Raw genomic sequence first — 19194 nt, forward strand, 5'->3', positions numbered from 1 at the left:
AATACGCCAAGCACCCCTGCCACCAAGATGCCAGCTTCCACACTATGACCAAGGACACCATAGGTAATCCACAATGCTAAGCCGGTGCCACCCATAACCCACCAGCCATTGACAACTTGGGCACCAGCATCCCCAAAGCACAGTATGCTCTCATCTCTCCCCCATCTACCTTTCCTGCAGCCTATGCCTGACACAGCAATTTCGCCTCAGGCACTGTCAACAGCTGGGTACACCCCCGATGTTGCATGGTGGCCTCCGCCCCTTCCATAACAGCATTATTTCACAAATTCCCTGTGCCACAACCCAGGGCTACTGCAGGTCGTCCTCACAATGAAGGCACCAGTGATTCATGCTCGCAGTGCCCAGCGCATCCACATTCCACTGTCAAACACGACCACCAGGCTGTCAAGCCCTGCTCGCAGCCACCCGGCAATGCCGCTGTGCCCTTGTCTCTGCAGCCCCAGATTGGTAAACTGTACCTAGTGCCTGCCCAAACCTAGACGTAGCAGACTCGTACTACTGTCAACCAGCCATCTTGCCCACCTCACACCAGGTGTCCTGACATCCGGTACCTGGCTCTGTCGCATGACCAGCAACTGCAGCATTGATGCCACAGCCCGTGCCCTCACTGCTGTTACAATACAGTCCTCCATCAGTTCCAGCCTTCAATGTTGCCATCTCACTCACCAACTGAGCTCCGCACTGCATGGAGCAGGGTGAAGGGGATGGGAAAGGAACAGGGCGGCACCTGTGTGACAGCCTTTCCCTCCACAGCTGTCTTAGTTCTGTATGTCTTAGCATGCTTGGGCTTTCTACTAAGCCAATGCGTTTCTTCCTTCCTACATTTAGTTCTGTCCCAAGCTGTCAATCCTGCCATACCGTCAGATACCTTACTAAGATCGCTGGCTACCGGGACATAATAGCTGGGTCCCTAACAAGGCTTCCATTGACTTAGCCTCAAGCTCAGTCTTCACCTGCTCCTTGCAGTGTCAACATCACCTTCTGCTGCACACTGCGACAGGCACAGTACATGGCAATGCTTACTGTGAGGTTCGAGACCACCCATGCCATTATAACATCTGCTACACAGCCAGGCATGTAGACTGGTGTTCTGTGTTGCTTCTACCACCATATACAATTAATTCCATGTCTTAAGTAAAAAATTATCAAAACAGTGCTGGTGATGCTTGGGCTCAAGGTTGCGTTTGCTTAGTATTGTTATTCCTACCATGCTTTTGTCTAGTGCCACATCAGTGAGTGACTTTTTCCAGCATTTGCAAATTTTGAGACTATTTCATGTTTTCATAATAGTGTAGTCATTGAACATACGTGTGTCAAATGCTGTTTTTTGTGCAGGGTCTGCAACACCTTGTTTCACTATTTTGTAATTAAAATTGTAAGTTTGTTAGGGAAACATTACTACATTTATATCTAAATCTATACTCTGCAGCCACCATGAGGTGCGAAGCAGGAGTTATGTCCCAGGGGTGAATGCCCCTGTGTGTGCAGTAATTATTCTAATCTTATCCTCATGATCCCAATGTGAGTGATAAATAGGGGATTGTAGTATACTCCTAGAGTCATCATTTAAAACCAGTTCTTGAAACTTTGTTAGTAGACTTTCTCAAGATGGTTTTTGTCTGTCTTCAAGAGCCTACCAGTTCAGTTCTTTAAGTATCTCTGTGACACTTTCCCACAGACTAAACAAATCTGTCACCATTTGTGCTGCCCTTCTCTGTATATGTTCAGTATCCCCTGTTAATGCTATTTGGTATAGGTCCCACTCACTTGAGCAATATTCTAGAATTGGTCACATAAGTGTTTTCTATGCAATCTCCTTTGTAGGCTGGTTGCATTTCCCCAGTATTCTACCAATAAACAGAAGTCTATTATCTGTTTTACCCACAACTGAGCCTATATGATCATTCCATTTCATATCCCTACATAAGGTCACATACAAAGATTTGTATGAGTTGGCCAATTACAACTGTGATGTGCTGATATTATAGTCACAGGATACCATGTTTTTTCATTTAGTAATGTGCATAATTTCACATTTCTGAACATTAAGAGCAAGTTGTCAATCTTTGCACCACTCTGAAATCTTACCAAGATCTGACTGAATATTTACACAGCTTCTTTCAGATAGTACTTCACTGTAGATAACTGCATCATCTGCAATGTCATCAATATATAACATGAACAGCAAGGGTCCCCAACATACTTCCTTGTGGCACACCCGAAGTTACTTATACATCTGACAATGAATCTCCATCCAAGATAACTGCTGCATCTTCCCTACCATAAAGTCCTCAAGCCAGTCACAAATTTCACTTGGTACCCCATATAATCACACTTTTTACAATAAGCATAGGTGTTGTACTGAGTCAAATTTTTTGGAAATCTAGAAATACTACATCGACCTTGATCCAAAGCTTTCAGCATGACATGTGAGAAAAGTGCAAGATGGGTTTCACAGACTGAAGTTTTCGGAATCCATGCCAGTTGGCATCGAGGAGTTCATTCGGTTCAACATTTGTCATTATGTATGACCTCTGAATATGTTCTAAGAGTCTAGCAAATCGATGTCAAGAGTATTGGACAGTAGTTTTGTGGGTCATTTCTACTACCCTTTGTGTAGATAAGTGTGAACTGCATGTTTCTCCAAGAAATGGGTTCTTTGCTTGAGGGATCTAAAATAGCTTATAGTTAGAAGAGGAGCTAACCCAGCTGCAAATTTGGTATTAGGTATCAGGTGCAAGATTAAGAACATAAAATCTCAGCTCAGAAACTAGTTTTTTGTTTCACACACAGACACAATATTGTGATCTGCAGGCCTGAGATAATAGAGACGTGTATTCTGAAGAAGAATGTGAATTCATAGGATAAGCTGAGGCATTCCGTTTTGTGTGTGTGTGTCCAGCTCATTGTCTCTGCCACATGGTGAGTTACTTTCTTTACTTGGTCCAGTGTTAGTACTCCACCCAGGATTTTCCAGTATCACATAACAAATGCAATCTATTAATAACAAGTGTACCTGTACCTTCAGTTTTCCTGACCACATGGCAAATGGAAATGTAAGTGGTAATAGTGGATGACAAGCAGAATTATTTGTTGGAGAAACTGAGACATGTTCACAGCAGAAATTTTGAGGTATGTAGCTGTATTTCATTGCTGCGCTGCTGACATAGTAGGCATTGCCAAGTGCCCTGTTAAAGCGGTATACGAGAAATTACACTACTGGCCATTAACACCAAGAAGAAATGCAGATGATAAACAGGTATTCATTGGACAAATATATTATACTAGAACTGACATGTGATTACATTTTCACGCAATTTGGGTCAAGAGGTCCTGAGAAATCAGTACCCGGAACAACCACCTCTGGCTGTAATAACGGCCTTGATACACCTGGGCATTGAGTCAAACAGAGCTTGATGGTGTGTACAGGTACAGCTGCCCATGCAGCTTCAACACGATACCACAGTTCATCAAGAGTAGTGACTGGCGTATTGTGACGAGCCAGTTGCTTAGCCACCATTGACCAGACGTTTTCAATTGGTGAGAGATCTGGAGAATGTGCTGGGCAGGGCAGCAGTCGCACATTTTCTGTATCCAGAAAGGCCCGTACAGGACCTGCAACATGCGGTCATGCATTATCCTACTGAAATGTAGGGTTTCGCAGGGATCGAATGAAGGGTAGAGCCACGGGTCGTAACACATCTGAAATGTAATGTCCACTGTTCAAAGTGCCGTCAGTGTGAACAAGAGGTGACTGAGACGTGTAACCAATGGCACCGCCATAGGGTGATACGCCAGTATGGCAATGACGAATACACGCTTCCAATGTGCGTTCACCACGATGTTGCCAAACACGGATGTGACCATCATGATGCTGTAAACAGAACCTGGATTCTTCCGAAAAAATGACGTTTTGCCATTCGCGCACCCAGGTTCATTGTTGAGTACACCATCGCAGGTGCTCCTGTCTGTGATGCAGCATCAAGGGTAAATGCAGCTATGGTCTCTGAGCTGATAGTCCATGCTGCTGCAAACGTCGTCAAACTGTTCATGCAGATGGTTGTTGTCTTGCAAACGTCCCCATCTGTTGACTCAGGGATCTAGACGTGGCTGCACGATCCGTTACAGCCAAGTGGATAAGATGCCTGTCATCTCGACTGCTAGTGATACGAGGCCGTTGGGATCCAGCACGGCAGTCCGTATTACCCTCCTGAACCCACCGATTCCATATTTTGCTAACAGTCATTGGATCTCGACCAACGCGAGCAGCAATGTCGCAATACGATAGACTGCAATCGCGATAGTCTACAATCCAACCTTTATCAAAGTCGGAAACGTGATGGTATGCATTTCTCCTCCTTACACGAGGCATCACAACAATGTTTCACCAGGCATCGCCGGTCAACTGCTGTTTGTGTATGAGAAATCGGTTGGAAACTTTCCTCATGTCAGCACGTTGGAGGTGTTGCCACTGGCACCCGACTTGTGTGAATTCTCTGAAAAGCTAATCATTTGCATATCACAGCATCTTCTTCCTGTCGGTTAAATTTCGCGTCTGTAGCATGTCATCTTCGTGGTGTAGCAATTTTAATGACCAGCAGTGTACTATCCTCATCAGTTACATGAGTACTAGTTTTTGTGATATGCTATTGTCAAGCACAATTCTCAGCTGACAGCTGTCTACATCACCATCAATGAACTACTGGAGCACTTCGTGATGATAACATTCTAAAAATCAAGCTTCATTAAAAGGCCACCTGTTGTTTGTGAAGCAGACACTGGTTGCAAAAATGTATGCAACTTCCACAATAAGGTGCTATTCATACCCAAGCTCAAAAAGTTTCAGTGCAGCTGAGAGTAGTCACCTGTAGAACTCTGTTTCATACAGCTCTCTAAATTTAATATTCAAAATCACACTCCATCCAGCAGTTGAAAATTTAATGAACTCTAATGTATTATTAAATATTACTCTTATTTAATGTCTGGAAAAGGGAGGAAGTATAGTGGATAAAGGAATAAATTGAACATCAACACAAAAATTATGATCCCTCATATAAAACCACACATTTTATTATATTACTTACAGAAGTATTTTTCATTTATCTGGCATCACTTTTTCAAACGTGGTAACTGGGAAATGTAGCAACAGGTTACATTTCATGTATAATACAAACTGGCAAGGGAAGAAATTTGGGACATATTCTTACACTCTTAATACGAGGCAGCAGTGTGGATTATGAGATTTTTTTTGAGGTACAGGCTAACACAGATCAATACCATTTTCACATAGAAAAAACACAAAATTCATACATCATATGCACATTTGGTATACAAGAGCAATAAATGGTAATAAATGTTAATAAAGGGCTACACCCTTTTCACGATGTGTTACTGCAGCCCTTACAATATAAAGTGTTAGTTTTTTTGTAACAAAAATACTAAGCTCAGGACAAATAAAGTTTGCAAAAATTCATCTCATGTATTTGCAAGGAACATTAATGCAAAACACATTATGTAACCTGCTGCTCTATACATCAATCTACATGATGTTTGCTGGGATCAGTAAACCTGGCAGTCAGGATATAGAACACTGCAGGTAAAGGCACCAATGCTACAAGAGAGGAGTGTAGAACTGGATCCTGGAGCTGAGTTATTGCAATTATTCCATATGCATGAAGCAGCCAATGACCTATCAGAATCACACCATTACGTACTTCTGTTACAGTGCTGACAACCAAGTACCGCATCGACTGTAACACACATTAAACAAATATTTCAGCCAGCAGAAGAAAAATGCAACATGTTTACAACATTTAACTGAGTAAAATGAAGTACATCTTGCAGGTAATATTACTGCTTTTCATGTATGATAAGTATTTACATACATCAACATGCTTAAAAAATATATTGCATTATTACACTGATGTCTGAATGCAAATTTCTTTTCCTACTCTCTTCTTCTTCTTCTTCAGCAAAGATGAAAGGACTACACTGTATATTCTGGTACTGTAATCACTGAAGAAAGGCATTGACTGTGTTTATTGTACCAGTGAGATGTAGTAACTCTGATTCAATTGTTGGTATCTCTTTTTTAATTTCATGTTTATGTACAAAACATACTTACAGTAGAACCTTGATTACCATACTTATGACTAACCAACTCCTCGAATTATCCAATCACATGTTCAACTAAAAATGGCTACAAATCTGAAATGGAAACATGCTATGTGTACAATTGAACAGAAACTTAAGTGTTCTGCAAAGACTTGATGAAGGTGAGTCAGTTACTAAATCAGTCTCTGAAATGAATGTTGCACTGACAACCTTAAGGGCTGGAAAAAGAACTGAAAAGATCTTGAAGCTTTTTCATTACAGCTGTAGATGGTGAAAATGGTTGAAAAAGCCAAAACTATAGTTCTCTGATGACACTTTGTCGGTTCGATTTTGTTAGGAAAGACATAACAGGACCCTACTTTAAAGAAAAAGTTTTAAGTGGCACCAATATCTGGGGAGGGAGAGAAGAAAATGAATTCCAAGCTAGTGAAGGTTGGCTTGACCAGTGGAAAAGCTGCACCAGTGGAAAAGCTGTCAAGGCATTACGCAAAAAAACTTTCTGCTGATGATCATACACATAGGGAGTTTGTTGAAAAATTTGAAAAAAAAAGTCTCAGAAAATAAATTGGTAGCTGACCAGTTATACAATATTGACAAAATGGGGCTAAACTATAAAATGCTCCCTCAAAAACCTCTTGCCTCAAAGAATGAAACATTTACAGAATCAGCACTTCTTGCTTACAAATCTCAAAGTACTGCTAGAATGAATGGTAATTTGTTTAAGACTGTCTTTTTGATGCATTTGTTCTGGATGTTAAAAAATACTTTAAATCAAAAAACTTACCACCCCGTGCAATTATGTGGCTGGAAAATGTCCCAAGTGACCCCTCTGAGTATGAACTCCAGCAAGGAGACATAAAAGCTATGTTTTTGCCCCCCCTCCCCCCCTCCAAACATGTCCTCAATAATCCAAGCAATGAAGTGAGGTGTTAATGAATGGTTAAAATGATATAACCAAAGGAAATACATCAGAGCTTTGTTAGAGACAACAGAACAATAGAAGAGGATTGTGATCTTTTTGTAGCAATGCAAAGCCTCAACATAAAAGATGCAATTTACCCAGTTGCTTAAGCTTGGGAAGAGCATAAGGAAACCAATCTAAGAAAATCATGGAAGGAGGTGTGTCTTAGCCTAAACTAGGAGCAACAACTTCCACAAACTTGAATCAGATACTGCAGATATAGTCACAGATTTTCAAACCCTTCAGAATGATATTCGGCCTGCTGATACAGAGGAATGGCTAACAACCAATGAAGAACTTTGAGATCAGTGATCTGATCACTGATCTTCTTTTCCAACAGCACAGTGTTGAGCGAGAGGAGTCAGATGAAGAAAAGGAAGAGATGAAAACATCAGCCACTCTGCAGCAAAGCATGTGTTTGAGACTGCCCTCAAATAACTGGAACAACAGTCAACAGCTATGGGCATGAAAATATTATGGGAAAAGAAGTGGAGTGATGCAGCTGTAAAGTCACAGTTTAGGATACTAAAAGAAAAACATTATAAGTATTTTTAAGTAGATTTTCAGTGTCCAAAATGTTCTGTTTTCCATTGTCTTTATTAGAAATGTAGGGCTTTTTAAAAATTTTGATGTATTATATCTGGTTGAGCTCTGTAAATGACTTGTTTCATTATCCTCAGATTATCTGACCTTTTTAGCGTTCTAACCAACCCCTAGTCCCCAAAGAGACAGTTAATCAAGGTTCTATTGTATTTGCAACATGAAACAAAAATAAATGCATCTGCAAATTAAGCATAAAATGATGTGAATGTTTATTATTGCAGAGAACAGGCCATGAGCATTCATTCATTAGGCTGACTCTATTTACACATCAGAAAAAGCAAAACTGAAAATACATCCCCCACCCCACGCTAGCTTCTCTTTATACTGTAGATTTCAGTTATCCTTGCAACATATCTCTTGTTCCTGTAACCTTTCTGATCTCAATCTCCACTAACCCTCAAGCCTCAAATCCACTTACACTTTGGCTCAAAATCTTAACTTCACCCATCTTGAATCCACACCCTATTCCCTGCAGTCTCTCCTTCCTTTGTTCTGCTTCCTCCCTCCTCACCCACTCCTCCACCTCACTGTCATCAAGCACTGCACGAACTCAGTTATGCCTGTGCCTGAGTTGCATATATATCCCATGCACCTGCTGCCTCACTCTCAGTGTCAGCCATCAACCCCTAACAGTCACTCCTGCTTCCTGCCTCCTTTCACCCCTCACCCACTCTACTCAAAACAACCCCTCAATGACTCAATGTGTTTCCTATTTGGTGAGTTGTTTTCTTTACTCCTAATTATATAGAAGCTAAAAATATCTTCAGAAACCCAAAGTAATTGCATTAAAAACTTAAAAGCAGATCTCTAGATTTGAAAGGGAGTAAATAAAATGTTCATAACAAGACGATCACATATTTTAAACCAGAAAACATTAATCATGAACACAGCAACTTAACCATTTCTTTGTAAAACACAGAAACCATAGTAAACAACGTACGGAGTTTGGAGACAGAGAGTGGAGGGGAGTAAATAAGAATGCTTGGAATAATAAAGTATACGACACATAAGCAGGATCATCACAGGAACATGAAACAACTTGTTCAGTATGATAAAAGCAGATGTAAAATGGCACTATGGAAAGAATGAAGAGAGGACACAATCAGCAGACATAGAAAAGACAGCAAAATTTTAAACTATTGCTGAGAAAAAGGATGGAAATTACATTAAGAACTTGGAAAAAGAAAAGAATACATACAGAAGAATAATTAAAAAATTTGCAAAAGTGGTACATGTTTAAAAGAAGAGATCGTGAAGGGATATGAGAAGCTGCTGCACCATGCTGCTATATTCATGCGACCTGAATCTTTAATATGTTGCCACTTATTTGTTAGCATCTACTTTTATCTACTGACATTTTTGTTAGTTCATTTAGATTATTCAAAACTGAAAAAAAAGTGACCATCTAAGATTCCTTTATTCGACTAGAAAGTGCAACCAATGGAAGGAGTGAAGATAATCACTGCATGCAGCATGGGCAGGGTGAGCTTGCCCAGTGAATGCACAGACAGGGGAAGTTGTGTGTGGTAACTGAAGAAACAGGGTGTGTGTGTGTGTGTGTGTGTGTGTGTGTGTTGGTGATTAGATGTTATGTGATCAAGTGGGTGGGGAAGTAGAGGTAACTTGATAGTACATAGGAAGAGAGAGATAGCGAAGAGGACATTTTGGTGGAATATTAATGGACAGATCATTGGACAATGATGAAGAATGGGAGAGGGGGAAGGAGAGGGGAGGAAAGGAGTAATGGCAGTTGTTTCCTATGGGCTAGTGAAGACTGAGGACAGAATAACTGCGGGATGTCGGATCAAAGGATGTCTTAAGGATAAATCCAGTGTATACAATTCAGAGAAGCTGGTACTGACTGTAGTATCCAAATGGCACAGGTTGTGAAGCAATAATTTTAGTCTAGCACTGTGATCTCAGTAACCCTCTCTGACATTGGGTGGTCAACTTTGCTCTTGGAAACAATATGGTCTGGCCATTAATCCACATGGGCAACTAGTTGATGGTCAAGCTCACAATAGGATGCACACAAATATCAGCAGAGTTAATATATGACTTGACTGCTTTCACGGGTGACCCTGCCTGTGATGGAATAGGACATGCATCTGAAAGCACTGGAATAGAATGTGCTGGATTGGCATGTGGAATAGGTCTTGCACTTGAGTTTTTCATAAAGATAAAACCCACATGGTAAGGAGTTGGGGTTAGGCATGGCATAAAGTAAGATAAAGATACAACATAGTTGTGTGCGTGGGAGAATACTACTTTCATCATTTCGATGCATGGTGTAAGGTATCTGAACCCCAGTGGAAGATGTGGTTAAGTTATTCCAGTCTGAGGTAATAATGGGTAATAAAAAGTCATTACAATATTTGGTAACAATGTGGATGCTTTTTTGCAACTGGTTAGTGGGTGTTGTTGAAGAATTAGGAGCATGTGTGGATATGATACACGACATATGTTTGTGGATTAGATATGAAAAGAAGTACTTGGCTGTGCAGTATGGAACTATCTGAGAGATGGAGGTCAACATCCAGGGCAATGGCCCACTGAGACGAAGAGGATCAGGTGAGAAGTGTTAAGATTATGCAGGAATGAGGAGCATCTTGGTCCTGGTTCCACATTTTGGAAATATCATCACTCAGTATGAGGCAGTTTAGGGTCCTCATAGCTAGAAAAAATTCCTTCTAGATGGTCCATAAAAACGTTGGCATTAGACGGTGCCCATAAATGTGCTGCAGATTTGTTTACGTATATTCTCATTTTGAAGGTTCAGATCAATATTATCTTAGCTACATTTTCGAAGAAAATTCATTTTGCACTAATACCTTCGGCAGCTTGTGTGGCATTTTATTATAACTGTTTTTACAATTTTATTTTACCAAACAAACAAACAAAGTTTGTATATTGCAACACAGTCTGCTGGTTCATGGTTCACTGAACTCTCATTGTAATGCTCAGGAAAAGGGGTTGCACGCATACATGTCTGAAGGACATTTGCAGAGAACATCATAAAAACACAGGCACTGCAATATAGTATTTCATGCCACGACAATAATCATAACTCTCACCCAGTACGGGAAACACAGCAATTGTGAGAGTACAGGATGTAGACACATAGAGACCTATGTAAGTTTGGATCAATTCTGGGGGCATGCTCGGATGGCCAATGCAATTACAGTGACCACTCACATAAAGTGGGACATCTGGGTTCGAGTCACAGTCCGGCACAATTTTCATTTGTCACTAATACATTGTGTAGCTGTAATCGCATCATACTTGCAATTGTGAATACATTTCTTGAACAATCAAGAAAGTAATGAAACAGTTGCAGGCTAAGCACTATTAAGTGAAAATATTATTATATTTAGTGTAGGAATTCTACATGCTTGCCAAGAAGTGCAGGATCTCATAACTGCGAATTCAGATAGGTAGATAATGGTGTTCATGGGAAGTCAATAGACAACCCTGATGAAACACCAAAACAAGCACAGGCAACTGATATTACAGAAGTATAATAAGCCTGTTACATTCGAAGTAACCTTTCAGATTTTCTCTCTCTCTCTCTCTCTCTCTCTCTCACTCTCTCTCTTCACAAACAAAAATGTGAGGAGTGGAAATGGAGGAGAAACATTAAGAAAGAAACTTATCAGAATGGAAAAGCATACATTAATTCAAGTGGAAAAGAAATGCACGAAAAGCTGATGGATTTGATGGTGGAATAACTGCAAGGTGGAAGTGTAAAGATAAATTATCATTAGATCATAGAAAGAAATGGTTTGAGAAATGTTATGGTTTAGAAAGTACATATAGGAACCATGATTATCTGAGCAAGTTGATCACGAAAATTCCATGAATAAGAATTTGTAACAGTTTGGACGATGGTATCATGTCCAGGTGTACTTGCACACTACGGTATACATTTATTCTTAAAAATAAAGAAGAAAAGGTATGCAGAACTATGTTTTTTGCATACTTTTGGTATTACTGATCTGTGGGTACAAAAAATTGTAGGGAAAACCATCCAGAAGGTGTTGTGATTGAGAGCAAATGTGATATGCCCACTAATTATCAATGATCATCATATCAAATTATGGAAGGAAAAAAATCACATAGATTCACTTCAAAAAGCAGAATCACACCATATTAGAAAGAACAGTTCACGGTGTGATGAAGCAAGCTGGGATAATTTTAATTCCCCTATTATTTTGCCATCTGCCTCCTTAAATTCATTTTGTTACTTTTAACTATTTACCGTTAATGTATGTGAATATTATCTGCATTTCCATAAAAGGGAAAGGTTGGCCCTCAGTTTTAAAGAATATAACACCAGATCAAATTTCGTGCTTAGTTTTATGTATGTAATTGATTTTCTAATTTGTTTTGACTATTCCAAGTTAGTATCTTTCATTATAGGGTGGAATCAGTAATTGCTTTGCAACTTAAATTCTATTGTTGAGATATAAACAAATATAAACTCTGTACTAATTATAAACATTTGGAAGACAAAATACTACTCATCTTAAAGTATCTATTTGGCTCTATTCAAGAACATGTTAGCAAAACATGCACTGAATTAATTCCAAAGTAATTAACAGTTTTGTCAGAAGTATTGTTTGTGTGCTTATATTTGTTAAGTTCATGATTTAAACATATAACTCAGCTTAACTCATGCAGTAGAAGAAACTGTTAAAAAGGACCATTTTTTCGATGTATTCAGTTGATCGAATGAGTTAAGTTTTAATTGTAATTTCTGTAAAAATTAACTCTGAACAATGTATTTTCAGTACCCATTATTCTGAAGATATATAAGAGCCCGATTTTTGGTCATGAAACAGTCAGTCCATGGCCGAGTTTCAGACGAGAAACCTGTGTTGGTTAGAACAACAACAATGCTTCAACTGTGGAATAAGTGTAAAACATTTAGGCCGTGTGTAAAAACAATGACAGTGTCTGCTCCATATGTACCTTTCTATTCTTCAAGAACTGTGAACTTTGTAGTTAGGGTTTTACTGCTCGTAGATGTTCAGCAGTAAACTACTGTAGCAGTATGTGGGCATTCGCCTGCAACCTATTAATGAGGCTTATCGGAAGATAAACAATAGTACACTGGCCATATAACTGTGTATTATTAGGGAGCTGTGAACAGTGAAATTAATGTACAGTGAAATGCAACAGAGCACCTGTCAGCTACATTACGTACAATAGTCAGTGCCGGGATCCACAACCCATTTTTCAGCCAGTGTAGCAATGCAGTATGTCGACACCGAGGACAACAAACGAAGAAGAAATAAAAGCAGGCAGAACCGCTACAATGGCTATACCAAGTTAGCACCCTCAGCACTTGAAAGATGCATGGAATGTTCATTCAGAAGTACCAATAGGAGAAGAATGAACATGCATCAGATTGGGTGTATGATAAGTTTTTAATACAGAATACAATCTTGAGTTTTTCAAACTTAAAATTGTTGAATGCTGAACCAGAAAATAAGACTGTTTTAGAGGAAGAAATGCAAAGGCATCAGTAAAACAAATACATGGCTCAAGCAGAAGAAGATGCTGACAAGTTGTAGGTGCAAACTGACAGTACATTTCTATGTGCTTATTTTGATTCACAGTAGGTACTCTACACTCCACACTGTGAAGTATCCTTTGCTCTATTACAAAAGAAACCTGAGCACCTGCAATCTGACTACCTACAACATGGGAATACAAAAGGGAATGTGGTTCATGTGGCACAAGATAAGTGGACGTAGAGGAAGCTTAGGCATACCTATAAATTCCTGAAGCAGCAAAGTGAGAAAGGCTAGAAGATGTATGTTTCTTTCTTTCCTGACAATTGGAATAGTCAGAACCGAAAAAGATTTATACACTCATGTTCATAAAAAGCAGAATACTATGAACAACTAGAGATAGGATGGTCATATTCACAGGACATGTACATCAGTATGTTCTGAACAAATGATTAGCATTTTAACTGTGTCAGCCTGTGGGCTCAAGGTCAACATTGATGCTGTAGCGCAACACCAACTACTGGTAAAATGTGCCAGTGTCTCTTGTTGTTGTTATAAAGCAAATGTAATGGATCAGTGTGATTTGAGCAGACGCGCAGGATGCTTCCCAGACATATGCTCGAACTATACCATCATATCGAGTTTAAAAGAGGGTGCATTAGTGGCATGAGAGAATGTGATGCAGCCATTTGGGAAACTGCTGCTCATGTAGGACGAAGTGTTTTGGCAGTACAACAAGTGTGTACCACATGGTTCACAGAAGGTAGAACACAATGAAATGGGTTAGGTCACACCACCCATACCACCCCCTGGGAAGATTGACATCTGATCCAAAAGGCATTGCAGGACAGATCTGTGTTCTCCTCGGCAACACATCATGCACTATCAGGGGTGACAACCAGTTGCTGTTTATTAATGCACGGGTTATGTGTCCATCGTCCACTTCTCTTCACGAATGTGCAGAAACATGCTAGGTGGTAATAGCGTATGGAATGATATCACTGGGGACAAGACTAGCATCAGATAGCATTTTCAGATGAATGCAGGTTCTGTTTGTGTGAAAATGATCGCCACATTTTGGTTTGCCACGGATAGGGGGAGAGGCTTCACAGTGACTGCATTCGCATAAGATATACGGCACCAACACAAGTCCTTATGGTATGGGGTGCTATTGGGTACAGCAACAAATCACAGTTGATGCACAGGGCACTGTGACCAGTGTGACCTATGTGAATGAAATTCTGTGAATGACATCTTGTGACCTATAGCCATATCATTTCCGCACAACACCCAAGACATGATTTTTCAGCAAGATAATGCATGACCATATGTCGCATCATGAACACGTACCTTCTTGGTGTCACAGGATATCAACATTTTGCCCTGGCCCGCCAGATCACCAGACTTGTCGCCAACTGAAAATGTGTGGAACATAGTGAAATGATGGGTGCAGTGCTGTGACCCAGTGCCAACCACCACAGATTAACTCTGGAACCAGGTGAATGCAGCATGGGTGGCTATAAGACAGGGTGCCATTCACACCTTATATGCGTCAATGCCATCATGCAAGGAACAAGTTATCAGAGCCCATGGCAGACCCTGTGCCTACTAGGTAACAGGACACATACTGAACCGAGGTGACTCCAATGCTAATCATTTCTGCAGAACAGACTAATGTACATGTCCAGTGAATATGAACATCTTATCTCCAATTGTTTAAAGAGGTTTTTTTTTATAACATGAACGTGTTTCTCATTTATCTGTACAATGGGCATAATCTACAATATGATTTAATTATCCTTAAGAATGAAAGAGACAGCATGCACAGTGTTATAAAGGGGACAAAACAAATGGCTTGAACATTTATGTACCAAAGCTGTGGTACACTCTAATGGCCACAGCCAAGCAAAACGGAAAAAGGTATTATGTGTGCGAGAGTCAAAGAAGGAGTTTTTTGATTTCAAAGGGGCTTCATCAAAGATCCAAAACTGGACTAAAGCTGAAAAATGGGAGAAAAGGTAAGATGGCCTGATATACGAGTAATAATGGTGAGGAAGGAAGAACCATGGAAGATGTCATTTAAATATGAAAGTGACTCAGACTACAAAACAAATGATTTAATGCACAAGTTTCATGATCACAGGCCAAATGTAGAGCACGTGCTAGAAGACTCACCATATGCATACTCATCAACACTGCCAATTACAGAGGACAAATGTTCTCATCTGTTGCTCCTCTGCCAGAGGAACATTATTTCAACAGATTACCATGAATTCTATCACAATCTGAAACATGAGGAAGCTCATAATATTGAAAAAGATGATGAATGAACTGTTCAATATTAATTTTACATACAGTCTTTATTTTTTCCTTGGAAACTATTTTGTTTTAGTTTTATTGTGCATACATATTATCATATTCATGTGCAAGAAAGCTTTGGAAATAGGAAATTTCATAGAGGCATTGCTACTATTTAATAACAATATGACAATAGGACATTCTACTCAGCAGTCACAAGTGCACATTTCCAGGATGATTTATGGTAAATATTGGAACTTTCAAAGAAATGCTAGTTATGGTAGTTTTGCTCTGAACCATTGGTTTGAGGAGAAGTACTTATGGGGAGTAGGATCTTTGGTCAAGCATAGAAGAATGTTGGGATGTGTGGTGGGTTTGGAATCTGCAGGTGTTGTGACTCGCCGATCTTTCAAAGTGTCGCCGCGCAGTTACGCGCGTCCTCTACATGCGGCATTGTCTGCCAGCCATGCAGCAGCAGCAGCACCTAAGCGGCCAGCCAGCCAGCGGCCGCTAGACTCGGACTCAGTTATAATTTGACTGTTAAAGTGCACACATGTCTTACTCTGTTTACTTGATCTGTGACTTTCATGTATTGCGTCTTCCTTGAAATATATTTGTTCAACTTGAAGTTATAACAATTGGCGACGAGGTAGTGATTTTTCTTTTCCATCATTGACCCACATGTTTCCATGGCTACTTTAGAGCAACTATTGCAAGGTGTCATAGAACAGCAAACGCTTCTCACATAGGCGATTCGTGGTTTCATCGTGGCATCAAATGCGGCGCGTCTCTCGTCGTCATCTCTACCTCCTTTTCCTCCTTACGGCGAGATGGCGGAAGACTGGTCTGATTATGAAAAACGTCTTCGACAGCACTTCTTGGCATTTCATGTTGCGGACGAACAAACATGTAAGTCTCTGTTCCTTTCATGGATTTCACCTCAAATGTATCGGTTGTTGTCACAATTGGCTCCTTTGAAAGATCCTGCATCTTTGTCCTTTGCTAAAATGTACTCACTTCTGTCCATCTATTTTCAAAAGCAAACACATGTGGTAGCCTCTCGTGTTGCCTTTTATCGTTGTCAAAAACAACCGAATCAATCCCATCGTGCTTGGGCTGCTGACTTCACGGCCTCAGTAGAAAGTGTCAGTTTATTACTGAAGTTCACAAAGAATCCTACGCCGATTCCATGGTATGGGATGCTATTACCTGATCGGCGCCTGACAAAGAAGTTAGGCAACGTGCCCTCCAGTTGGCAAATCCGACTCTAGATGAAGTCCTATCCATCGCTCAGTCTTTTGAAATTTCTCGCACCACTGGAGCGCAAATAGAGGCACGGGGCAACGTCGGGGAAATACAACCTCTGTGTGATGTTGACGAAGCGTGTGGCGTGTCCCCACCGGCCGACGTGGCCGCAGTACGCTCCCAAGTGCAGCCTCGGCCTAACCGTAAGCAAATCTCTAAGAAACTGCAGGAAAACCCACGGCAACTTCCTTCATGTCTGTGGTGTTTTATGAAACATTTATGAGAAGATTGTCCTCAACGGTGGGCCGTGTGTCACAAATGCAAAAAAAAGCGTCATGTGTCATCCGTTTGCAAATCCGACCACGTACACAATGTTCATGACCATGACGCTGATTCTGATTCTGTGTTGTCTGTCAATAGTACTTCCTCCCTTTCAGGGAAGTTATTCCTCACTGTCCAAATACTTGGTCGAGATGTTCGCATGCAGGTGGATACTGTTTCTGCTGCCACTATCATCAATTCTTAAACGTATCTTCAGTTGGGTTCGCCAATCCTATCACCTTTCACTAGGCAATTATGGACTTACAATAAACGGAAGATTTCTCTCTTGGGACAATTTATGTAATCTTCAGAAATCCAAATTTTTTCAGGCATCTATCATGTACTTGGGGTTTCAACGCTCTCGGGATGGTATTCGTCTGCTTCAGCAAACTGTCGCTGTGATCGATGCCCTTCCTCGCCCTACATCTGTTAAGGAACTGCAGGCCTTCTTGGGGAAAATAGCATACTATCACAAGTTTTTACTGTCTGCTGCATCAGTGGCTCAGCCGTGGCATCACCTGTTGCATAAAAATGTGCCTTTTTACTGGTCCGCGTCATGCGATGCGGCTTTCCAGAAATTGAAGACTATGCTGAAACAGGCCCCATGCCTGGCTACTCATCGACCTGGCCAACATCTTGTTCTTGCCACGGATGCCTCTCAATACGGGGTCGGTGCAGTCCTTACGCACCGTTTTTCTGACGGTGCTGAACAACCCATTGCTTATGCCTCCAAAACGCTCACGGATGCCCAACAAAAGTATTCTCAAATTGAAAAAGAAGCTTTGGCCCTTATTTATGCTCTTCATAAGTTTGGTGTTTTTCTCTATGGATCCAAATTTCTTCTTGTTACGGATCACAAACCACTTGTTTCCTTGTTTCATCCTTCAACGTCACTTCCCAACAAGGCTGCACACCGCCTCCAGCATTGGGCTCTTTACTTGTGTCGTTTCAATTATGAGATTCATTTCCGGCCAATGGCTCAACAGGCGAATGCTGATGCACTGTCTCGCCTTCCCATGGGTCCTAATCTAGCATTCAATAGGGATGAACTTTTGTGTTTCCACCTGGATGTTGCCGAGCAGCAGGTTGTGGACAGGTTCCCCATCACCGGGGACCGGCTGGCGGCTGCTACGGGTTCTGACCCTACCCTCTCCTGGGTTTTACGCTGTATTCAGACGGGTTGGCCAGATCGTCCGTCCGCTAAGACTTCTGATCCGTTGCGGGACTACTACGATTTGCGTTACCACCTCACGGCTAGGGATGGTGTTATCCTCCTTTCCACCGAAAATGCTTCGCCGCGTGTTGTGGTACCTGCGTCTTTGCATGCTTTGGTCTTGTGCCTCCTTCACCAAGGGCACTGGGGTGTCTCTCGCACAAAATCTCTGTCGCGCTGTCATGTGTACTGGCCCGGCATAGACTCTGAAATCGCACACATGGTCACTGCCTGCGGCCCTTGTGCGTCACAGGCCGCCACCCCGAAGTCATCTTTGTCACCGTGGCCTTCGCCTGAGGAGCCCTGGGAGCGTATTCATGCTGACTTTGCAGAACCTTTTTTAGGTACTTATTGGCTTCTCGTTATTGACGCCTACTCTAACTTTCCTTTCATTGTCCGTTGCACGTCGCCTACCACCACGGCAACCACCAATGCTCTAGCTCGCATTTTCTCTTTGGAAGGCATTCCCTCTACTCTTGTTACTGATAATGGTCCACAATTTGCCTCTTCCAATTTTGCGGATTTTTGTGCCTGTCACAGCGTCATGCATGTCACAGCCCCTCTATTCCATCCACAGTCAAACGGTGAGGCTGAACGACTGGTCCGCACATTTAAGGCTCAGATGAGGAAACTCCTGACTTCTTCTGCTGCTGATGATGCGCTTCTCCAATTTCTGGCTTCTTACCGTTTCATCCCATGGGCGACCACATCCCAGCAGAGCTCTTACATGGCCGACAGCCCCGCACGCTACTTCATCTTCTGCGGCCTTCCACCTCACGGCCGCGGGTGCCTTCGCTTGGCCGGTTCACCACTGACGACCTTGTGTGGGTACAGGGATATGGCAGGCGGCCAAAATGGAGTCCTGCCCGCATCTTACGACACACTGGCCAACGCCTGTATGG

The 19194-nt window shown here is 41.4% G+C and overlaps 1 protein-coding gene across 2 annotated transcripts in view; it reads right to left on the reverse strand.

The window, feature by feature from the left end:
• Positions 1–5060: 5060 nt before the first annotated feature.
• LOC124794703 (JNK1/MAPK8-associated membrane protein-like) overlaps positions 5061–19194 on the reverse strand; it is a 116289-nt gene continuing 102155 nt past the window's right edge. For both annotated transcript variants that reach the window (XM_047258286.1, XM_047258278.1), the window contains one exon: positions 5061–5771. In XM_047258286.1, the coding sequence (XP_047114242.1) occupies positions 5556–5771 (216 nt within the window). In that variant the 3' untranslated portion in view covers positions 5061–5555. The remainder of the gene's footprint in view (positions 5772–19194) is intronic.

This window comes from Schistocerca piceifrons, chromosome 1 (genome assembly GCF_021461385.2).
Source record: "Schistocerca piceifrons isolate TAMUIC-IGC-003096 chromosome 1, iqSchPice1.1, whole genome shotgun sequence".
Taxonomy (NCBI): Eukaryota; Metazoa; Arthropoda; class Insecta; order Orthoptera; family Acrididae; genus Schistocerca; species Schistocerca piceifrons.